Genomic DNA, 20,242 nt, shown 5'->3' with positions numbered 1-20,242 from the left:
GAGAGAGAGAGAGAAGAGAGAGATGGAGAGAGAGAGAGAGAGAGAGAGAAATGCAATAGGCGTCATCCACTGATAGATGCATACCAAGAAAATCTTTCAAATGCATCAGTTCTAAACATGGCCATGATTTTTTCAAATTTTAAAAAATAAGGGGTTGATATTCAAAGTGATTTATGCAGCCAGGAGAGGCTCCTGACTGCTTAAATTGCCTGTGTGGGGCTATCCACTGATATGCAGCAGCACTTAACTGGTTAACTTACTGAATACCACCAATCACGGATGACATGAAAGCTGGCTATTTTGTGTGTGGTCTGGAGGCACAGCCAGCACCTATGCGGTTAAGCGCTGAGATTCAGCACTTAACCTCCTAAGTTTAAGCAGCCAAATTGGACCACAGTCCTGTATTTATGCGGTTGTCGTTCAGTGCTGAATACCGCACAACCACAAGAGAGAGACGGCAGCGTAAACCCAGGTGTTCAGTGCCGGTAACTGGACTAGACGCGTAGCCAGGTTGTGACGCCAGGGGGAGCAGAGAGGCGCAAATGTGCACTGCATAGGTGCAATGGACCGCCTGAAAAATAGGCCCCGATACTGTCAAAAGTCCCTTTAGGGGAGCGGTTGCTCTCCTGGTGCCCCACCTAGCTACGCCTCTGAACTGGACATGGCCTGGAATTGAAGATCTGGGGATATCATCGGTGGCTGCTTAAAAAAAAATGCCACCAGCTGAATATCTATTCCTAAGAATTCTCTTCAAGAGCGTTTTTTTTGGACAGGTCACAGTCAGAGAGAGAGAGATTGAGAAATTTCAGCTCTCCCTCTGTAGATAGATCTCTAATGTTTCACCACTGTTCCTCATGATGGCAGCCCTAAAACATTAGAGGAGGGCTGCAGCATTGTATTACATAGAGATCCATAGTGATTTATGATGTCATAATAGGAAAATCGCCAAATCCTGGGAGTTTTATTTTGAGGGGCTGGACCTCAGGGCTGCTGAGAGGGGGGTGAGCAAGAATCCCTGGACCCGGCATCCAGGGGGGCCCGGCATTGGCACCACGTCAGCAAGATTTTCGTGGCAGGAAGGCAGAAGGCTCAGGCAGGCTGTTGCTGCCTGCTCATGTGTGTGCCTGCCATGTTAGCGCATTAACATGTTGTCTTCTGTCTGCCACAGATCCTTCTTCCTGCCTGATCCACGCCTCCTCCTGATGTCACGTACTTCCTGTTTCCACCACAGGAGGGGACGCATCTGATGTGGCAGGAAAGGAAGGATCTGCAGGGCAGAGGAGTTAAAGCGTTAATGCACTAACTCTTGTCCGGGTCCCAGCCGGGGGCACACACGAGCACAGGAGGAGAGAAGACCGATAAGGCGATCGTCGACCAAGGGAGGTGTCAGTGGGGGCCAGGCTGAATGCGATGCACACAGAGTTAGCCAGGAGCCAGGCCAAGTCCAAAGCTCCTCCTCACAGCAGACAGCGTTCCCTCTTGGGCAACAACAGAGCAAAGGCAGGCAGCTGCAAGTGCCATCATCCAGTTTGTCTCCCAGAGCAAGACAAGACTACAAGTTACATTGCACACAGGCTACTAAGTAGCAGATCTATTGAATTTAAAGGCAACATAAATATGTCAGTAGCCATATAATTATTACAATATATTAAATGTTAAATATTATCAAAATGTTTACTTTTGACATGATGTGGGAGGGGATGTGGGGGTGGGGATACGGGGGCATGCTGGGGGGGGGGGGGGGTGCGCCGGGAGTTTGGGTGTGGGGATGTGGGATGTGACAGGGGTGGGGGATGCAAAGAGTGTGCCGGGGGTGGAGGATGTCGGGATGTGGGGCATGACAGGAGTGGGGGATGCAGGGGCATACTGGGGGGGATGCGGGGGCATGCCAGGGTGGGAGTCTGGGACCATGCCAGGAGGCATGGGGGGCCCTTGTTTGCCCCGGGCCCGGCTTTGTCTCTTGGTGGCCCTGGTGGAGCTAGTGGTTTCCTCCTTCTCCCTTGTGCCTCCTTTCAGTAGGGACTGGGCTGGGAAATCCATCACCACAATCCTTTATTCGCAGCTACCCCGTGTCTCTTATTGTCTTCTAGATCCAACAACTTACTCCTATTATTTTGTGTTTTCATCTGAAATGTGTCCTCCTCCTACATGGGGTATAAAGCTGTGAAACTGCATTCAAAGTTAGCTGGGGATTTCCCTCTATTTTTTTAAGTTCCAATTTCCTTACATTACTTTGAACAATTCAAAGCAAATAAAACATTGGATGACATAGAATAATTTATAACATAATAAATCAAAGTAAATCAAAATAGAACAAGAAGATTAGTGGTGATTAGATGGCAACACCAGTAACTGGGAAGCAAAGCCAGTGCCGGGTAGACTTCTACGGTCTGTACCCTGATCGTGGTTGGACAGATTTGGATGGGCTTTTCACAAAAACACACTAGCATTTTTAGCGCATGCTAAAAAGAAGCGTGAGCTAAATGCTAGAGATGGCGTTTTTGGTGTTTAGCGTACGCTAGAAACACCTTTGTAAAAGACCCGATTAACCAGTTAAGTGCTGCTGAATAACATCACAGCCCACTAAAGTGAAAGCTAGACACCATCCAGCATTGAATATCTGGGAATCACGCCGTCGGCAGCTAAAAAAATTGCTCACCACTGCCGGCTAAATATCTACCTCAAAATCCCTATATTTTGTACCAATCATTCCACAGGTCCAACAATCCACAATCTTTAATGACCACAAAAATATTAAACATTTCTTTCGAAAAGACATTTCTTGAGATGTGTAGGGTTCACAAATACATAACTATCCCCCTGACAGCTGACTAGGCGCTTGCAAGGGGACTTTAGTAAAGTGGAGTGGTAGCCATGTTAGTCCACTTTTACAGAAATAAATCAAAACACAGAAATGAAAATAAGAAGATACCTTTTTTATTGGACTAACTTAATACATTTTTGATTGGTTTTCGAAGGTAATGGATGGATGCTCCTCTATTATTGGGTTAAAAGAGTCCCATATGTCTGTGTCAGGAGGGCGTGAGTTAGCTGATTGGAGATTGGGTGGGACTGCCTGTAAATCGTGGAGGCTTTTAGTTTTGTTGGCAAAGTATGCAGCAGTACCTATCAGCAACTTCTCAGTTTGTGTAACCAGCTGCCAAATTTCATGCAAGGATACCTCATGTGAAGAGGAACCCCCAGAGTAATCAGTACGTGCAAGCTGGGGAATGAAAACCTAGGCAATTTCACAACCTAGGAACTGAGACTGTCAATCCAAGTCCTGAAACATGAACTAGGTTGTCACTGGAAGTGGAGAAGGATGCCCACTGGGGCTAAAAAATGAAACAGAGTCATTTAAAGCTTCAGGTAAAATTTTCTTCTGAGAACTTGTAGTACCCAGAACCTGAATCTCTTTCTAGAAAATATTCTTATAATGTCCTCTGTTTGGATATTCTCCTAGGTGGGATCAGAGTCCCAAGAATGGTTTCTCAATTTGCCCCTGAGGCAAGCACTCCGTGCCGAAACATGTCGAACGTTTGATTATCTTGAACATTCAGATCCCTATTTGTTTTTGAAGTTGTTCTTTTAATAAACTTATTAACCTAATACTATTACTGGCCGTCAACAAGGCTGCATTTTTCTTCTAAGATTTACATTGGCATTTATACCCTGAAAGATCCCACAGGAGTTCACTGCAGTTTACAATAAGATAAAAATACAAGACATTCCTTCAGAGCTACAAAATTTAACATACACTCCGTTACTTATTAAACAATTAGAAAAGACGTGTTTTAAGAGCTTTTTCTAAATCATTTATTCTGACCTAATGTTATAATATTCAAAGGTAAGGAATTCCACCATTTCACAGACTGAAATGCTTGAATGTTTTCACTTATATACACTGTCAGCTAGCGCATTTGCTAATTTCCGATCTGACGAAGAAGGGCAACCTTCGAAAGCTAATCAAGAAATGTATTAAGTTATGTCCAATAAAAAAGGTATCGTCTTATTTTCTTTTCCATGTTTTATTTTGTTTGATTTCTATAGATTCTACATGGAATGTTGCTATTCCACTAGCAACATTCCATGTAGAAGTCAGCCCTTGCAGATCACCAATGTGGCCGCGCAGGCTTCTGCTTCTGTGAGTCTGACGTCCTGCACGTACGTGCAGGACGTCAGACTCACAGAAACAGAAGCCTGCGCAGCCTTCTACATGGAATGTTGCTAGTGGAATAGCAACATTCAATGTAGAATCTCCAATAGTAGCAACATTCCATGTAGAATCTCCAATGGTATCTATTTTACTGTCATAGTAATGCTTGAAGGTTTTCACTTATATACACTGTCAGCTAGCACATTTGCTTATTTCCGATCTGAGGAAGAAGGGCAACCTTCGAAAGCTAATCAAGAAATGTATTAAGTTATGTCCAATAAAAAAGGTATCATCTTATTTTCTTTTCCATGTTTTATTTTGTTTGATTTCTATAGATTCTACATGGAATGTTGCTATTCCACTAGCAACATTCCATGTAGAAGTCAGCCCTTGCAGATCACCAATGTGGCCGCGCAGGCTTCTGCTTCTGTGAGTCTGACGTCCTGCACGTACGTGCAGGACGTCAGACTCACAGAAACAGAAGCCTGCGCAGCCTTCTACATGGAATGTTGCTAGTGGAATAGCAACATTCCATGTAGAATCTCCAATAGTAGCAACATTCCATGTAGAATCTCCAATGGTATCTATTTTACTGTCATAGTAATGCTTGAAGGTTTTTTACTTATATACACTGTCAGCTAGCACATTTGCTTATTTCCGATCTGAGGAAGAAGGGCAACCTTCGAAAGCTAATCAAGAAACGTATTAAGTTATGTCCAATAAAAAAGGTATCATCTTATTTTCTTTTCCATGTTTTATTTTGTTTGATTTCTATTGATAACCTTAAGAGTGGACTAACACGGCTACCACACTCCTCTACTTACAGACTGAAATGAAAACAGACCATCAAAAACAGATCTATAAGTAACCCCTTTAGGATTAATCTGCACCACAGTCACAGTTTGCCTCTTTTTTCTGCTATCAAGTATGGATGTACTAACGGGTGTTAAGCAGATCTCTCGCTATGTCCTTGCAAAAGAGAAAGAGTTTAGAAAACCATTTTCTATTAATCTAATAGGACCTTTTGCACATGTACCTTTCTGTTCCAGAGTGTATAACATAGCAAGGAAGAGGGATCAGATACCTGTGAGACTGCAGGTGAAAGACATTGCAGAGTGGTAGCAGTGTACAAAGGCATGGGCGTAGTTTGACAGTTTCATTTAGGGGGGGGCAAAGGGTGGGGTGTGTCTCGATCGCCTTTGAGCCCGCCGTCCCCTGCCGCTGCCACTGCCACCACAGCACTGGAGTCTTCCAGTGGCGCCTGGTATCACCCTCCCCTGTCTTCTAATCCCCCGAGCCGCCGGCAGCCTCAGCGAAAGCAGCAGGCACGCTGTTTTAGACCTGCCCCGGAGGCAGAGCCGTAGCGAGGGGAGCTGACACCCGGGGCGGGTTGCTGCTGTGCACCCCCCCCCCAGGTGCAGCACAGCGCACCCTCCTCCCCTGGAGCGCATCCTCCTCCCGCTGGAGCGCACCCCCTCCGGAGCGCATACCTCCCCCCTCCGGAGCGCATACCTCCTCCCCCAGAGTGCATACCTCCCCCCCCGGAGTGCATACCTGCGGCGAGGGACGGGCGGGAGGGCCGATCCGCCCCGACTGCACGTTGCTGGGGTGTGTCGGCTCCACGCTGGTTCACTGCTCTCTCTGTCCCGGAACAGGAAGTAACCTGTTCCGGGGCAGAGAGGGCAGTGCACCAGCGCGGAGCCGACACCCCCCAGCAGCGTGAACCCGGGGCGGACCGCCCCCCCCCCCCGCCCCCCTTCCTATGCCACTGCCCGGAGGTTCTTCTCTCTCCTACATGGGAACAGGAAGTTGAAGGAGAAAGAAAGGCTTCCGGGGGCAGGTCTAAAGCAGCGTGCCTGCTGCTTTCTCGCAGAGGCTGCCGGCGGCTCGGGGGATTGCAGGATGGGGTGGCAGGTCATTTGGGGGGGGGGGTACTGCCCCCTTCGCCCCCCAAACTATGCCCATGTACAAAGGGACTGCGTATTGTGAGCTTCAAGTCTCTATCCTGGGTCTACTTCCTTCTGTTCACTTCTTTCTCCTTAGACAAGTCACTTCATCCTTCGGGCTCAGCGATCATTTCATACTGATGGCACTCCCTGTTATGTCCCTCCTCATTCACTTAGAGAGCCCGCATTTCAGAAGCTACCCATTTGTCTGGAACAAAAGTTTGTCTCGATTTATGAAGAAAGATTACAAAGGTTAGAGCTGAAAGGTTTCTAAAATCACGTGGGATAGAACAGGTTAAAAGGGAATGACTATTTACCCTTTGAAATAGAAGGACGGACAGGCAGCCGATTTAAATCAAAATGGAAAAATATATATCTTTTTCAGTTAGTGCATAATTAAGCTGTGGAATTGATTACCAGAGGATGTGGTCAAGGTAATTGTAAAACTAGATTGAAAAAGTTTCTGGAGCACAGGTCCATTAACAATTATTATCGGTGCTCACAGATGAATGACAGGGAGTGGGACTGCTGAAAACAGGAACAGAAGTGAGGCAGACCTTGTCTGATTTTCAAAAGACAGTGTTTGTGAGGAGCTAGCTATACTTAAAGTAGACAAATAGAGAAAGTGATAAGGCCTGACGGGGTACATCCAGGGGCGGCCCGACCATTAGGCCACCTGAAGTGGGGATCTCAGGCGACACTCTTCCGGAGCTGCATCTCGGCGGGTGGGTTCGCAGCATTTTACCTCGTCAAGGTGACCTTTCAAACCCAGCAGCGGCAGCAATTCCCATAGGCTGCCCTGCCGCCGCTGGCATCCGCCTCTTCCCTTTACTGTGGCTGCCTGAAGTAACTTCCTGTTTCGCTCAGGCAGCTTAAGTAAAGAGAAGTGGCGGGTGCCGGCGGTGGCAGGGCAGCGTATGGGAATCACTGCCACTGCCGGGTTTGGAACGTCTCCGTGATGAGGTAAAATGCCTGGGGGGGGGGGGGCGCATCTTGGCCCGGGGAAGGTAGCATGTTAGCTCAGGCAACATCTTTCCTTGGGCTGGCCCTGAGGCTAAGGAACTTAGGGAAGTTTTGACAGGTACACTGACATTTTCAATGCTTGTTTAGAGTCGGGAGTGGTCCTGGAGAAGGGTAGATGTATTCCCTCTTTACAAAAGTGAAAGTAAGGAGGAAGTTAGGAACTACAGGCTGCTTAGTCTGACTTCTGTGTACAGTAAATTAACAGAAACATTGCTAAATCAGAGGACAGGTCAGTTTCAGGAATCCAATGGAATACACGCTTTGAGGCAGCATGGTTATATTAGAGGCAGGGCTAATACTCCCTCTAATTCTATTATTCAATTTGTTTATTAATTTTCACTTTTAACAAGAATACCCTTGTTTTGAAATACAGCAATAGTTAGTTAATCAAAAAATTAATAACTCTTCATATAAACAATAAAGCAAGAAAAAGTATTTAATATACTTTTCAAAATCTTATCAAACAGAATAATCATGCTTCCTTAGACCCCATTTAAGATCATGAGGCAATCAGAGTTAGGGAAGAGTTTTTCATATCTATAGACAAAAGAAACTTGGTGGCGTAAATACTCCCATTTACTTTAACTATTTACAATTGCTTAGAATCTAGAAATGATTTCAGACTTTCTGGTGAATAAAAGGTATATTTAACCTGACCCAACCTAACTAAACATTTACACGGGTAGGCGAGGAAAAACAACCCGCCTATCTCTAAAGTTCTTACTTTCAATGCTAAAAAAGCTTTCCTTCTCTGTTGGGTCGATTTTGTAACATCAGGGAAGATTTGTACTTTCACCCCACCAAAACAAGTTTGTAAGTTTTTGAAATAAAGTCTCATAATATTATTCAAGTCCTGTTCAAAAATGAAAGAGACTATCAAAGTTGACTGCTCTGCTTTTTCGTCCACTGAAGACTCTAGTATTGCTGAGATATTTTCAAGGTCTAAATTGGATTGTAATTCATCTTGTTTTTTCCCTTTCTCTCCTTTGGGATTTGGAATATAGTAAATCTTATTTACAGGCGGCATCGCTTCCAGGGGCATTTTTAAGACTTCATTTAAATATCTTTTAAACAAATCATAAGGATTAATCCCCGGGAGTTTGGGAAAATACAATAAACGCAAGTTTAATCTTCTGTTAAAGTTCTCAATTTGTTCCAACTTTCTTCTAATATCTGCATTGTCTTTAACCAGACCAAATTTAAATTCTTGAAAAGAATCTGCTTTAGTCTGAAGATCAGTTACTTTTTCAGCAATATCTGTTTTTAACTGGTCAACTTTAGAATTCAGTTCTGAAAATTTTTTTTCAAAAGCACTCACTTCTCCTGATGTTCGTTGTAGTGTCGCATCCATTTTATTCAGCATTGTCCATATCATTGCCAGGTTTACCTCCTTCGATGTTCGTATTGATCTTTCTTCTGCTTTCGGCGACTTCCCCGGCGTTTCCCGCCCCTCACGAACAGTTTTGCCCGCAACACTTCCGGTAGGGCGTCTCTGTTCATCGGGCTCCGTCGTAGACGTCGGGCATGGAGGTTTCTCAATTGCAGGTGGAGAGAGAGATATTTCTTCGCCTTGTAGGGCCTCCGCTTCCCCAGAGAACCCTGCTAACGGCTCCGTATCTCCTATTGAATGGGAGACTGGCACAAAAAAGCGTTCGATACCCGATTGAGGCACCGTGGGAGTCGAGGTAGGTGGGGGAACTACCCGCGTTACCCCCTTTCTTTTTGTATGTGGCATTCTGAAGTATTTTTTACTGCCAAATAGGGCTCAGAGCTGCTTTTCGTGCTTCTTGCTACGCCGCCATCTTAGATCGCCATACTCCCTCTAATTCTGACAGGCTATCTGCACATTTATTTATTTAGATTTTGCTCACACCTTTTTCAGTAGTAGCTCAAGGTGAGTTACATTCAAGTACACTGGATATTTCTCTGTCACAGGAGGGCTCACAATCTAAGTTTGTACCTGAGACAATGGAGGGTTAAGTGACTTGCCCAAGATCACAAGGAGCAACAGTGGGATTTGAACCGGCCACCTCTGGATTGCAAGACCGGTGCTCTAACCACTGGGCCACTCCTCCACTAGCAACAGTCCATCTAGAATCTCAAATAGTAGCAACTTTCCATGTTCCACTGCACTAACCACTAGGCTACTCCTCCACTATCAGCATTCCATGTAGGAGCTTGCCCTTGCAGATCAGCAACGGCGCAGGCTTCTGTTTCTGTGAGTCTGACGTCCTGCACGTATGTGCAGGACATCAGACTCACAGAAACAGAAGCCTGCATGGCTGATCCTACATGGAATGTTGCTAGTGGAATAGCAACATTAACATTCCATGTAGAATCTCAAATAGTAGCAACAGAATCTCAAATAATTTATTTGAATTTTGCTCACACCTTTTTCAGTAGTAGCTCAAGGTGAGTTACATTCAGGTACACTGGATATTTCTCTGTCCCAGGAGGGACAGAGGCAATGGAGGGTTAAGTGACTTGAACTGGCCACCTCTGGATTGCAAGACCGGTGCTCTAACCACTAGGCCAGTCCTCCGCTTAAGCGCCAGCAAATGTATGACTTGTAGGGGAAGAGGGGATGGGGAGAACTGAGAGGAAATTTTAGCCTTCCCCTCAGTCTAACCTGGGCCTCCCCCCAAAATTGAGTTCTGGCTACATCCCTGACAAAGAGTAATGGTAAATGGAGTTCACGCTACTGAATTTTCTTTTGTATAAGAGGAAACACTACACTTACTTCTAAGTGGCTCCATTCTACTTTGTTTTCATTCTGTTCTGTCCTATGATTTTATACTGTGTGGTATGATTTTCTTTTGTTTTTCAGGATCATAGTGCAAGTATATATTTTCCCTGGAGAAGCGTTTTTGGCGAAACCCAGTACTGAGTAGGAGACGTAAAAACATTGGATTCCATGACTGGGCTCTGATCACCTGGCATCAATTTTTGCGAAACAATAGTTTGATTTCACAATGCATGATTTTGTAATTTGAGTTTTGTATATGTTTAGCACTTTTCTTACAAAAAAGGGTTTTCACGTGCAGTGATGATTTATGATTTTGTTGTGGTTGTAGTTGTCAGCAAAAATTGGGTTTTGAGCATGTTTTTCTTTTCATATTATTTTGAGCAACATATGACTAATCTTTGACATATATTTTTCATTGAGGTTTGTGACGAGTTCAGTGAATAATTTTGATACCTCTTCAATTTAAGGCCACCACTTTGGAGTCAGGGCCACCCAGTCAGTGAAGGCACTGCTGCCCATGTTAACCTCAAGCCCCTCTGAAAAATCAGTCCTGGCTACACAACTGGCTCAGTTCAAACCTTGCTCTCTTCCTTTTCAACATGCTCCATCGACCTCTGTCTACCTACACCTTAAATCTTATACAGTACCTGTAGCCAACAACTCTGGCTTTTTAGCTATTGATCATTCTATTTGTTTTCCACCATTCTCCTATCTTGTCCCAACACAAAATCTGGCTGTAGCTGATGCCAGATCTAGAATGAAAACCGAAGAGAAATTCAATAGCTCCCTTTTTTTGGAATGAATTCTTGGTATCTCTCCCTCCCTCCAGCTCAATACTTAGCTCTGTTGTAAGTGGAGCAGGGGGCTGGCTTTTACTTGACATCACAGTGTGAAGGTAAAGCACCAATTAGGAACAACAGCTGGTACCTTGATGACAAGATCCACATACCCTCTGTCCTCATCACTGGAGATGGGTGTGTAGGGCCTGACCACGAGACTCCCATTGATTCTGGCAAAGAGGTAGACATGCTTCCCTGTAAAGAAATAGAGACAGGTTGACAGTCTGCAGTATTTATCTGAAATGTTACTCTGTTGTACTTTACAGTAAAATACAGCACATGCAGACATCATCCTCTTCCTTAATTAGATTGCAGCAGGGCCACCAAGAGACTGAACCAGGCCCGGGGCAGGGCCACCGCTCCCCCGGATCGCGGTCGCCGCCCTCCCCAAAGATCGGTACCGCAAAATACCTTATTGGCTGGCGGGGATTCTGAGGCCCCGTCAGCAGAAGACGTCTCCCAGTGCTGCTCTTCTGCCGTTTGCCTGCCCCCTGTGGCTGCTTTTTATCTCAGGGCATGCTTAGTTTCAAAACCGAGCATGCGGCCTGAGAGGAAAAGCAGCCACTCAGCTGGGCAGAAGAGCAGCGCTGGAGTTGCTTCTCTGGGTCCACCGCAGCCTCCAAGTGGGGGGGGGGGGGGCTTGGCTGCGGCACTGGAGTTCTCTTTCTCCTGCTCCTGTCGGGATGCGATCACTCGGGTCCCAGCGGGAGCAGGAGAGAGAAAGAGAGACCCTGGCGCTAGGCCCCCCTCTCGGCGGCCCTGGATTGCAGTATAATGCAGCATGCACAGAGCCATGCACTTCTGCTTTGGTACAGCCCACAGCATATGTGGGTAGCCCATCTGGAAACCGCACATTACATTCCTGGTGCAGCTCATGCAGAACTCAACACAGCCCCTCCCCCAAACAATGCAGAGCCTCATGCAGTTCCTCTGGTGTAGCACACACTACGCCTCGTCAATGTGACACATGAAGACCTTCATATTACATTCCTGGTGCAGCTCATATAGAGCCCCATTACTACCTCCTTATTTCAACCCCTTTGTATCAAGCAGCATTTCTTGAGAGAGCATTGATAGTCCTTTATGGACTTTATGGACTTCGACGGTGTACAGCAGTCACTGTACAATTAAAACCAACCAATACAGATCTCTTGCAAAGCAGTGATTGAATCTATTTGCGGTATATAATATGTGATAAATAAATAAAAATTGAAAATGATTTGCACTCTAAAGCAATGGTCAACCGTGAATTACTGGAAAGATTCAGTTTAACCAGTGGCGTACCAAGGGGGGAGGGCGGTGGGGGCGGTCTGCCCTGGGTGAACGCCGCTGGGGGGTGCCGTGGCACGCGCCTGTCAGCTGAGTTCTCTAACTTCGCTAACCGCTGCAGCTTCCTCTGCCCCGGAACAGGTTACTTCCTGTTCCGGCCGGGGCAGAGGGAGCTGCAGCGAAGTTAGTGAACTCAGCTGACAGGCGCGCGCCGCGGCACCCCCCCCCAGCGGCGTGCACCCGGGGGGGAGGTGTCATTTTGCCAGAGGGGGGCACGCTGCACCCGGGGGGGGGGGGGGCGCATCGGCGATCCGCCCCGGGTGTCATGCTGGCTAGGATTGCCACTGAGTTTAACAAAAATCAAATGGAAGATGTCACGTCATAGGGAGCAGATATAGGCCAGTATTGAGAAGAGAAAAATTCTTGGTTATTTTACTATTGTTATGCTGTTAACAAAATTGTAAGTTTTATGTTAAACTGTACCTGCTATACACCGCCTTGGGTGAATCTCTTCATAAAGGTGGCTAATAAATCCCAATAAAATAAATAAATACATACATACATACATACATAAGAGCACTAACCCTATGAAGAAAATTCTCCTTGGGCAAGTCCTTTTCTTTCCCTAGCAGCAATGATGACAGCCTGGTTTCTTCTTCCCTTGGCAAGGTTTCATGCAGTCTGAACTGAAGCAACATGCTACCATGCAAAACACCCCAGAGGTGGCTGCATATCTAGTTCTGAAATGCTGAACAATGAAACAAGCAGGGAGTCTATTTAGATGAAAGGAACTACACCCAAACCCCGGATACTATTCCTGTAAAAAAAATGCAGAATTTGTGAAGTAATCTCACCGACAGGAAGTCCCAAGATATGGTTTGGTGAAGGAAGGGCAAAGCGAAACCTTCGAGTGTTGGCACTCACCAGCTAAATTAAGGAAAATAAGGAAATAATTGTGGGTGGCTCTGATTCAGCACAGCCCACCAAAGCATACGCATAGCCTGGTATTTTATGCACATTCAAAATCCACCTAAAGAGGGACTGAGCGTACATAATTACTCAGTTCTTAAGGGAACTGCAAAATTGGACTCTCACTTCAGTGGTGGTAGAAGAAGGGTGGGAGGTAATGAGGAAAAGCTCCAGTGGTCAAAAGGATCGATTAATGGCACCTCAGCTTCAGATATCTAATCATAAATCACAGGCAGCAGATTCTGTCCAGGCTGCCAGTTCAGGTGTGCAAGGTTGACCTAGGACTAGGGTTACCATATGGCTCCAGAAAAAGGAGGACGGATTGAGCCAGCCGGGTTTTACTTCCATTGCTTTCAATGGAAGTAATTGCTTTCAATGGAAGTAATTGCCCATTGCTTTCAATGGAAAGCAATGGAAGTAAAACCCGGCTGGCTCAATCCGTCCTCCTTTTTCTGGAGCCATATGGTAACCCTACCTAGGACAGACAATAAAATCTAACCAGTCAATATTCAACTGCCAGACCCTTGTCCAGGCATCAGCACTGATCATCCGGGTCTTTGGCAGCACCCAGAAATGCCATAGTGACATAGCTAACGGCATAATTAAGGCAGCCTTTTTATGTGGGCCTACTGTGCCCTGTTAGCTGTGCGGACACCAAGCACTGAATACTGCTGATGCCCAGATAATGCCCGGCTCCTCCTGACTCCATCTCTGGACCACCCTGGCGAGTGCTGTGGAGGTCTGAAGTGATATTCAGCAGCACTGTCTGGTTCAGTGCTGATGAATATTGACTCCTGGTCCAACAAGCATGAAGGAACTGGGCAGGAGCCTCTTCTATCCAATTAAATCACTTTGAATACCAACCCTAAATAAAAATATGCATACCAATACATGGAATGCATGTACCAACAGCAGCATTAGTCCCTCTGGACCTCATGGTCATGTACTTCCCCCCTGATGAAATTTAACTGTCAAATTAGATTTCATGGCTGCCTCGGCTAATTGGTCACTCTTCTGATGGATGACATCAATAGTGATGTCATAATCTTAGTGAGGTAATACTTCTACTGATATAGTAACTTTGTGCTCTGCCAGGTGTCTTAGGGCTATAAAGATCTGGATAATTTCTAGCTGCTGCTACCAGGTTGTGAAAGAAGGGTAATTGCATGAAAGGGAAATGGGACTTGATATACCGCCTTTCTGTGGTATTTTGCAACTACATTCAAAGCGGTTTACATATATACAGGTACTTATTTTGTATACGGGCAGTGGCGTTCCTTGCCTGGATGGCACCCGGGGCGGAGTGCCGATGCGCCCCCCCCCCCCGGGTGCAGCGCGCCCCCCCACTAAATTACACCTTCTCCCCTCCAGCGAAATGACAGCCCCCGCGGGTGCACGCCGCTGGGGGGGGGGGTGCCGCGGCACGCGCTGGTCTGAGTTCGCTAAACTTCTTTGCTCATTCGCTGCAGCTCCCTCTACCCCGGAACAGGAAGTAACCTGTTCCGGGGCAGAGGGAGCTGCAGCGAACGAACAAAGAAGTTTAGCGAACTCGGAGCAGGCATGCGCCGCGGCACCCCCCAACGGCGTGCACCCGGGGCGGACCGCCCCCACCGCCCCCCCTTGGTACGCCACTGTATACAGGTGAAATGAACTGTTATACTGTACAAAGTAGCCTTATTACATGCAAGAATCTCTGAAGGAAGACAGATAAAGTGACTATCAAGCTTCATATCAAAAGAGCACATGTGGTATCCCTGGTTTTGCCCTGTTGCATGCATGAAGATACAGTTCTGATTTCCCTAAGGAAAGAGAAAGATATTCCCTGCTCTGCCAGAACTGGCTTTCTGACAACCACCTAATCTGAAGGAAAAATAGCAAAAAAAAAAGCAATTTTCTAGCATTAACTCAGACAGAAGAGTCTGACACAGAAGCAGAAGCCTGCGCGGTCGCATTGCTGATCTGCAAGGGCAGGCTTCTACATGGAATGTTGCTATTCCACTAGCAACATTCCATGTAGAATCTCAAATGGTAGCAATAGAACCTCCAATAGTAGCAACATTCCATGTAGAATCTCCAATAGTAGCAACATTCCATCTAGAATCTCAAAGAGGGAAAGGGAAATTGGACTTGATGTACTGCCTTTCTGAGGTTTTTTTGTAACTACATTCAAAGCAGTTTACATATATTCAGGTACTTATTTTGTACCAGGGGCAACGGAGGGTTAAGTGACTTGCCCAGAGTCACAAGGAGCTGCAGTGGGAATTGAACCCAGTTCCCCAGGATCAAAGTCCACTGCACTAACCACTAGGCTACTCCTCCACTAGGCAATAACAGTGACCTGGTGACTGCTGCAGCTGGCCAGCAAGTCTCCCACACTGCCCTAGGCAAAGAGCGTCTCTTACTGTGCTTGGTGGAGAATGATTCACACTTACCGCCTTATCAATGAGACGCAGCAGATACCTCTCACTGGGGTCCTTTAATGTCACCAGAGGTTTCTTCCTCTTCTTCATCAGGTAGCTTCCCAAAGCAAAGCCAATAGCAGTGAGGACCACAGCTGCCATTGCTGTCAGCATCCTGGTGGTCTGCAATAAAGGCAGCAAACCAAAAAAAGTATTGGAATGAAATCTTTACATCTCTCTCTCTCACTATATATATACATATATAATGTGCTAAATCCTACTGAAAAACACTTGATCTCCAATTTCACATTGCTTCTTTTATTATTTGTTATATTAAAGCTCAATGCTCATTATTTTTCATTATTTTTATTCAGCCTAGTAAAATATGCTATGCTATTCAATACAGTTCTAAATACATATGTATATTCCTCCCCATGCTTAGTCTGCAGGCCTGGCCTGTAAGCACTCAGATCTGCTGTCATCAGCATAAGTTTCATTTCTCCCTATTGCTTGTACATTGAGTGTATGAGCCTTGTTTCTTAGTAAATAGAAAATATTGTTGTACACTTCTGGTAAATCACATGACAAGGAGAAACACACGAGGAACTGAGGCTAAGTGGCCCAACACAACGAAACCAAAGCCTGAAACAGACATTGCATAACTCTTCCTCTCTACAAATCCCCAATGTGTCTATAACACGTCAACCTTCTTTGACCGCGATAACTCTTTGCATTCGTTTCTCTGCCGGAGATTGCGAACGCCTCTACGGTATTATGTAAGCCACATTGAGCCTGCAAATAGGTGGGAAAATGTGGGGTACAAATGTAACAAATAAATTTAAAAAATATATATATATACGGCAGACAAAAATGGATATAACCTTGATGGTGAAGTGAGACTGAGGACCCCTCCAAAGAAGGAGATGTTCTTCCACAAAAATGTGCTTGAGAAACAGGAAAGCCAGGTGTTTCATGCTACTTGTTTGTTTGCTGGTATAGCATGTTGGGATCACGCTTTACAGATAAGGGATGCATGCAGATAAGTGTGCATGTGGACACAATCAGGAGAGGATGGTAGAATAAAGGAAATGGTCATTTTTGTATAATGAGAAAAATAGCAGAATATAACTATATATGTGTAATGGAAGAAAATAGGAAACTCCTTATATGAGCAATAAGTTAGAATAAGAGAAATAAAACTTGTATTAGTATATAAATACAGAATGAGAAAGCCAATCTGAGCAGCCTTATTGCTCAGCCTTAGCGTCTTGCTTGGCTGTGTGACAACTGCTCCAGAGGAATAATAATTTTTACATTGGCTTAGAGAAATATCAATAAAGATTTTATTTGGTTGCGCCATAGCTAAGCCTGAATTGTCTCTCTTAGTCCAGCCAAGGAGTTTACCTCCGAGGGCTGAAGTATCCTCCCCTCCTACAGGGCAAGGAACAGCCCCAGGAGAGGTGGTGGAGACCCAAACAGTCACAGAATTCCAGAAAGCCTGCAAAGAGCAGAGAGAATATGAAATGAATGAAATCAACTTCACAGTTATTTCCCTGTGCTAAAACAACAGCAGGACAGAGAGTGACAACCTGTGGCATCAGTTACAGACAGTGCACTTAGCAGCTGACCTCAACAGCAGCCCCAGATCCAACAAGTGAGACAGATGTGAGCAGACAGCACGTGACATGCATGTTGTCCTCCCTTGTGACTAATCCCTCTCATTCCCCTGTGGTTTTCATATACTCTATGGCACGAGTAGACCCTGCAGCCTGGATTCAAAACAGATCATTGACCTCTGGGACTCTTGGGCAAGCGTTTTAGACAGCTGGTGTGAGAACTGGACGTTGTCACGCACAGTGGAGGACTGTCCTCTTACCAAGTCTACAGTCTGAAGCCTGCAGCACTGCTGTTAGTTATTTACGTGTGAGAGCTGTGCAGATACAATGATTAGAGGAACAGAGGAAAGACTTTTTCTGATCTAACCAACTTAACAATTCAAAGTATTCAGGACCATTCAAACCACTTCCACATCCAATCAAATTACTTCCCCATCCAGTGTCCTCTATGCTCTAGGAAGCTGAAAAGCTTGAATCAGTCCCAGCTGTACTGAAGAAGGACAAAATCATGTATTGCTTTCTAGAATAAACCAGCAAGCATTACTTACCCCAGAATAGCCCATTGCTGTCTGTGCTGTACCAAGGCACTCTGCCCTGCTATGTGAGCCTGAGCTGTGCCCAAAATCAGATAGGCACACCTACCCTGGCATGCACAGATACAACATTCAGATTCAGGGGCTGTCTTAAAGACATACACCTCCTTTGACTTGGACACTTTTAAGCTAATTGTGCAAAGTTTTATAACAGGGCCAGATAGACTGCTGTCACAGCGTCTATCTGGGATGCTCTAAATCTTTGCTGAAAAGGATTGAGATGATTCAGAATATGGCTGCTCACCTTATATTCTTGGTTTATAAATTTGATAGAGCTTCATGTTGCTGATAAGGCTTCATTGGTTGCTAGTAGAAGCTCAACTTCATTTTAAATTGTGTATCTTTGTTTTTAAAATATTTTATGGTAAGGCCCATATATATATATGAAAGATTTCACTAAGCTCTCTGTCACAAACCAAGTTCAGGAAGACAGGATGATAGTAGGGAGGGAGGGATGGGGAAGGGAGGGGAGGAGGGGGGAACATAAAACAGTTGAGTAAATGTTTCATAATGTAATGGTTATACAAAAGTCTTTGTTCTGATGAATGCCAGGAGGGCTACATAGCTATAGACAATCATAGAGTTGGCATTAGGAGAATTGTTGAAATGCAAAGAGCAGGAGAGGAGGGGCTCAATGTCAACAGTTACAAGACTGAGGATGTGGAGGAGTGGCCTAGTGGTTAGGGTGGTGGACTTTGGTCCTGAGGAACTGAGTTTGATTCCCACTTCAGGCACAGGCAGCTCCTTGTGACTCTGGGCAAGTCACTTAACCCTCCATTGCCCCATGTAAGCCGCATTGAGCCTGCCATGAGTGGGAAAGCGCAGGGTACAAATGTAACAAAAATAAAATAGATACTATTGGAGATTCTACATGGAATGTTGCTACTACATGGAATGTTGCTACTATTGGAGATTCTACATGGAATGTTGCTATTCCACTAGCAGAAAGCGAATTCACAATATCAATGTCTCTGGTAACATTCAACAACTTGTGTACACAAACCAGGACTCTTAGCCACCAACTTCAAGAAAGTGCTAACAAAACAGTTCACACCAGTATAATGTGGCAAATATATAATTTATGTGTATAGAGTACCCTCAGATATAAACCACTATAACTGCAGTCAATAATGCTGCTAAAAAGTGGCATAGCACTTCTTTCATTAGGTAACTCTAACAATTTTTTTGGGAGAGCAACATATGCTCATTTTTTTATGCGTCCCAATCACCACAGTGCTATAAAATCACTTGTTACTTTTAAAATAGTATATACTAGGTGAAAACTGTGCACTTATCTTTTAAGTTCTTGCCTCCCAGGCAGAACTATCTTGCCTTGCTGAAACATTTATCAGTGGGCAACTCACTTAACCCTCCATTGCCCCATGTAAGCCGCATTGAGCCTGCCATGAGTGGGAAAGCATGGGGTACAAATGTAACAAAACAAACAATCAAAGCACTTTGATACGACTGAGAGCATAGACATCTATTGGTTTATAAGTACGTGGAACGTTGGACATAGAAGAGAGGGAGGGGGGAGGGGGGAGAAAATGGTTAAAAGCTTGATGACTGTCTTCCTTATTTTGTGCTTATTGTGTATACTGGGATATTTGAATTTTGTATATTCACTTTGTTGGAGGTGTTCATTTTGAATTGTCATCAATAAAAACGTTGAAACATAAGCTCTCTGTCACAATTACTAGAAACATTTTTCTTGCAATTATCTAGCCCCGGAGGATTGTGTTCAAAGCAGGTTTTTTTCAACTGCTTCTAGCGGCACAAATATGGAATTCTCTTCCAGTTAGAATTCAAATCATTTCAGATTATATGGTTTTTAGAAAAACTTTCAAAACATATCTTTTTAAATATTTTGTAGCTGGGTAGAATGATGCTGTATATTAGCAAGACGCTAGAATGCTGAATTTATTTTTAGGACTGATGTTTGATTCTTCAGATATTGTCTGAACTCTTTATTGTGCGTTATCCACACTGAACTGTAACAGGCTGCTCCAGTCCTGATGTGGAATTTTGCTCATGCCTTTCCTCAGAAGTTGAAGGCAAGTTATTACATTCAAGTACAGTAAGTATTTTTTCCTGTTCCCAGAAGGCTTACAGCAAAACTCAATCTTTCTGGAGCCACAACCCCAAATTTGCACAAGCACAGAAAACGTGCAACCCCCCAGGCATCAAAGGATAATGACTCCTATGGAGCACCCGCCCAGGTCCCAATCCCAAACACAAGTTTCACAACCCCTCTGTGGGGTCACAAACCCGCAGGTTGTGAAGCTCTGGCTTACAACCTAGGTTTATACCAGACACAATGGAGCATTAAGTGCAGCGTGTTTTTTCTAGTGAAAAAGGTGCCGGACCGGTACTCAAATGCCAGGGCACCCTTCAGGGGTGGGATGATCATTGAGGGACCCACCCCACAATAGCCAGGCCCCTGCATCCAGTCACAGAATCTATGACAAGGCAGAATTTGTATGTAGAATTGTACAGCGCTGCGTAAATTGTACAGCGCTGCGTAACCCTGGTAGCGCTTTAGAAATGTTAAATAGTAGTAGTAGTAGTAGTAGAGCCTGAGCTCTTTCATTAAAATATGCGGACCAGACAAAGGAAAGGGTGCCGGTACTCAGTACCCCCTCAAAAAAAGCCCTGGTTAAGTGACTAGCTGGATCCTCTGGATCGC

The 20,242-nt window shown here is 45.0% G+C and overlaps 1 protein-coding gene across 1 annotated transcript in view; it reads right to left on the bottom strand.

Annotated features, from left to right (window-relative positions):
* Positions 1 to 17,553, bottom strand: part of LOC115482104 (NADH-cytochrome b5 reductase 1) — a 32,762-nt gene extending 15,209 nt beyond the window's left edge. Inside the window, exons 1-4 of the mRNA XM_030221670.1 lie at positions 17,512 to 17,553; positions 15,381 to 15,530; positions 12,834 to 12,906; positions 10,757 to 10,905 (exon numbers count right to left, since the gene is read on the bottom strand). Of these exons, the coding sequence (XP_030077530.1) occupies positions 10,757 to 10,905; positions 12,834 to 12,906; positions 15,381 to 15,530; positions 17,512 to 17,526 (387 nt within the window). The 5' untranslated portion in view covers positions 17,527 to 17,553. The remainder of the gene's footprint in view (positions 1 to 10,756; positions 10,906 to 12,833; positions 12,907 to 15,380; positions 15,531 to 17,511) is intronic.
* Between the last annotated feature and the right edge of the window lie 2,689 nt (positions 17,554 to 20,242).

Source organism: Microcaecilia unicolor, chromosome 12, assembly GCF_901765095.1.
Source record: "Microcaecilia unicolor chromosome 12, aMicUni1.1, whole genome shotgun sequence".
NCBI classification, from domain to species: domain Eukaryota; kingdom Metazoa; phylum Chordata; class Amphibia; order Gymnophiona; family Siphonopidae; genus Microcaecilia; species Microcaecilia unicolor.
Note: the sequence above shows the minus strand (reverse complement) of the source record. Positions and strands in the feature narration are given on the sequence as shown.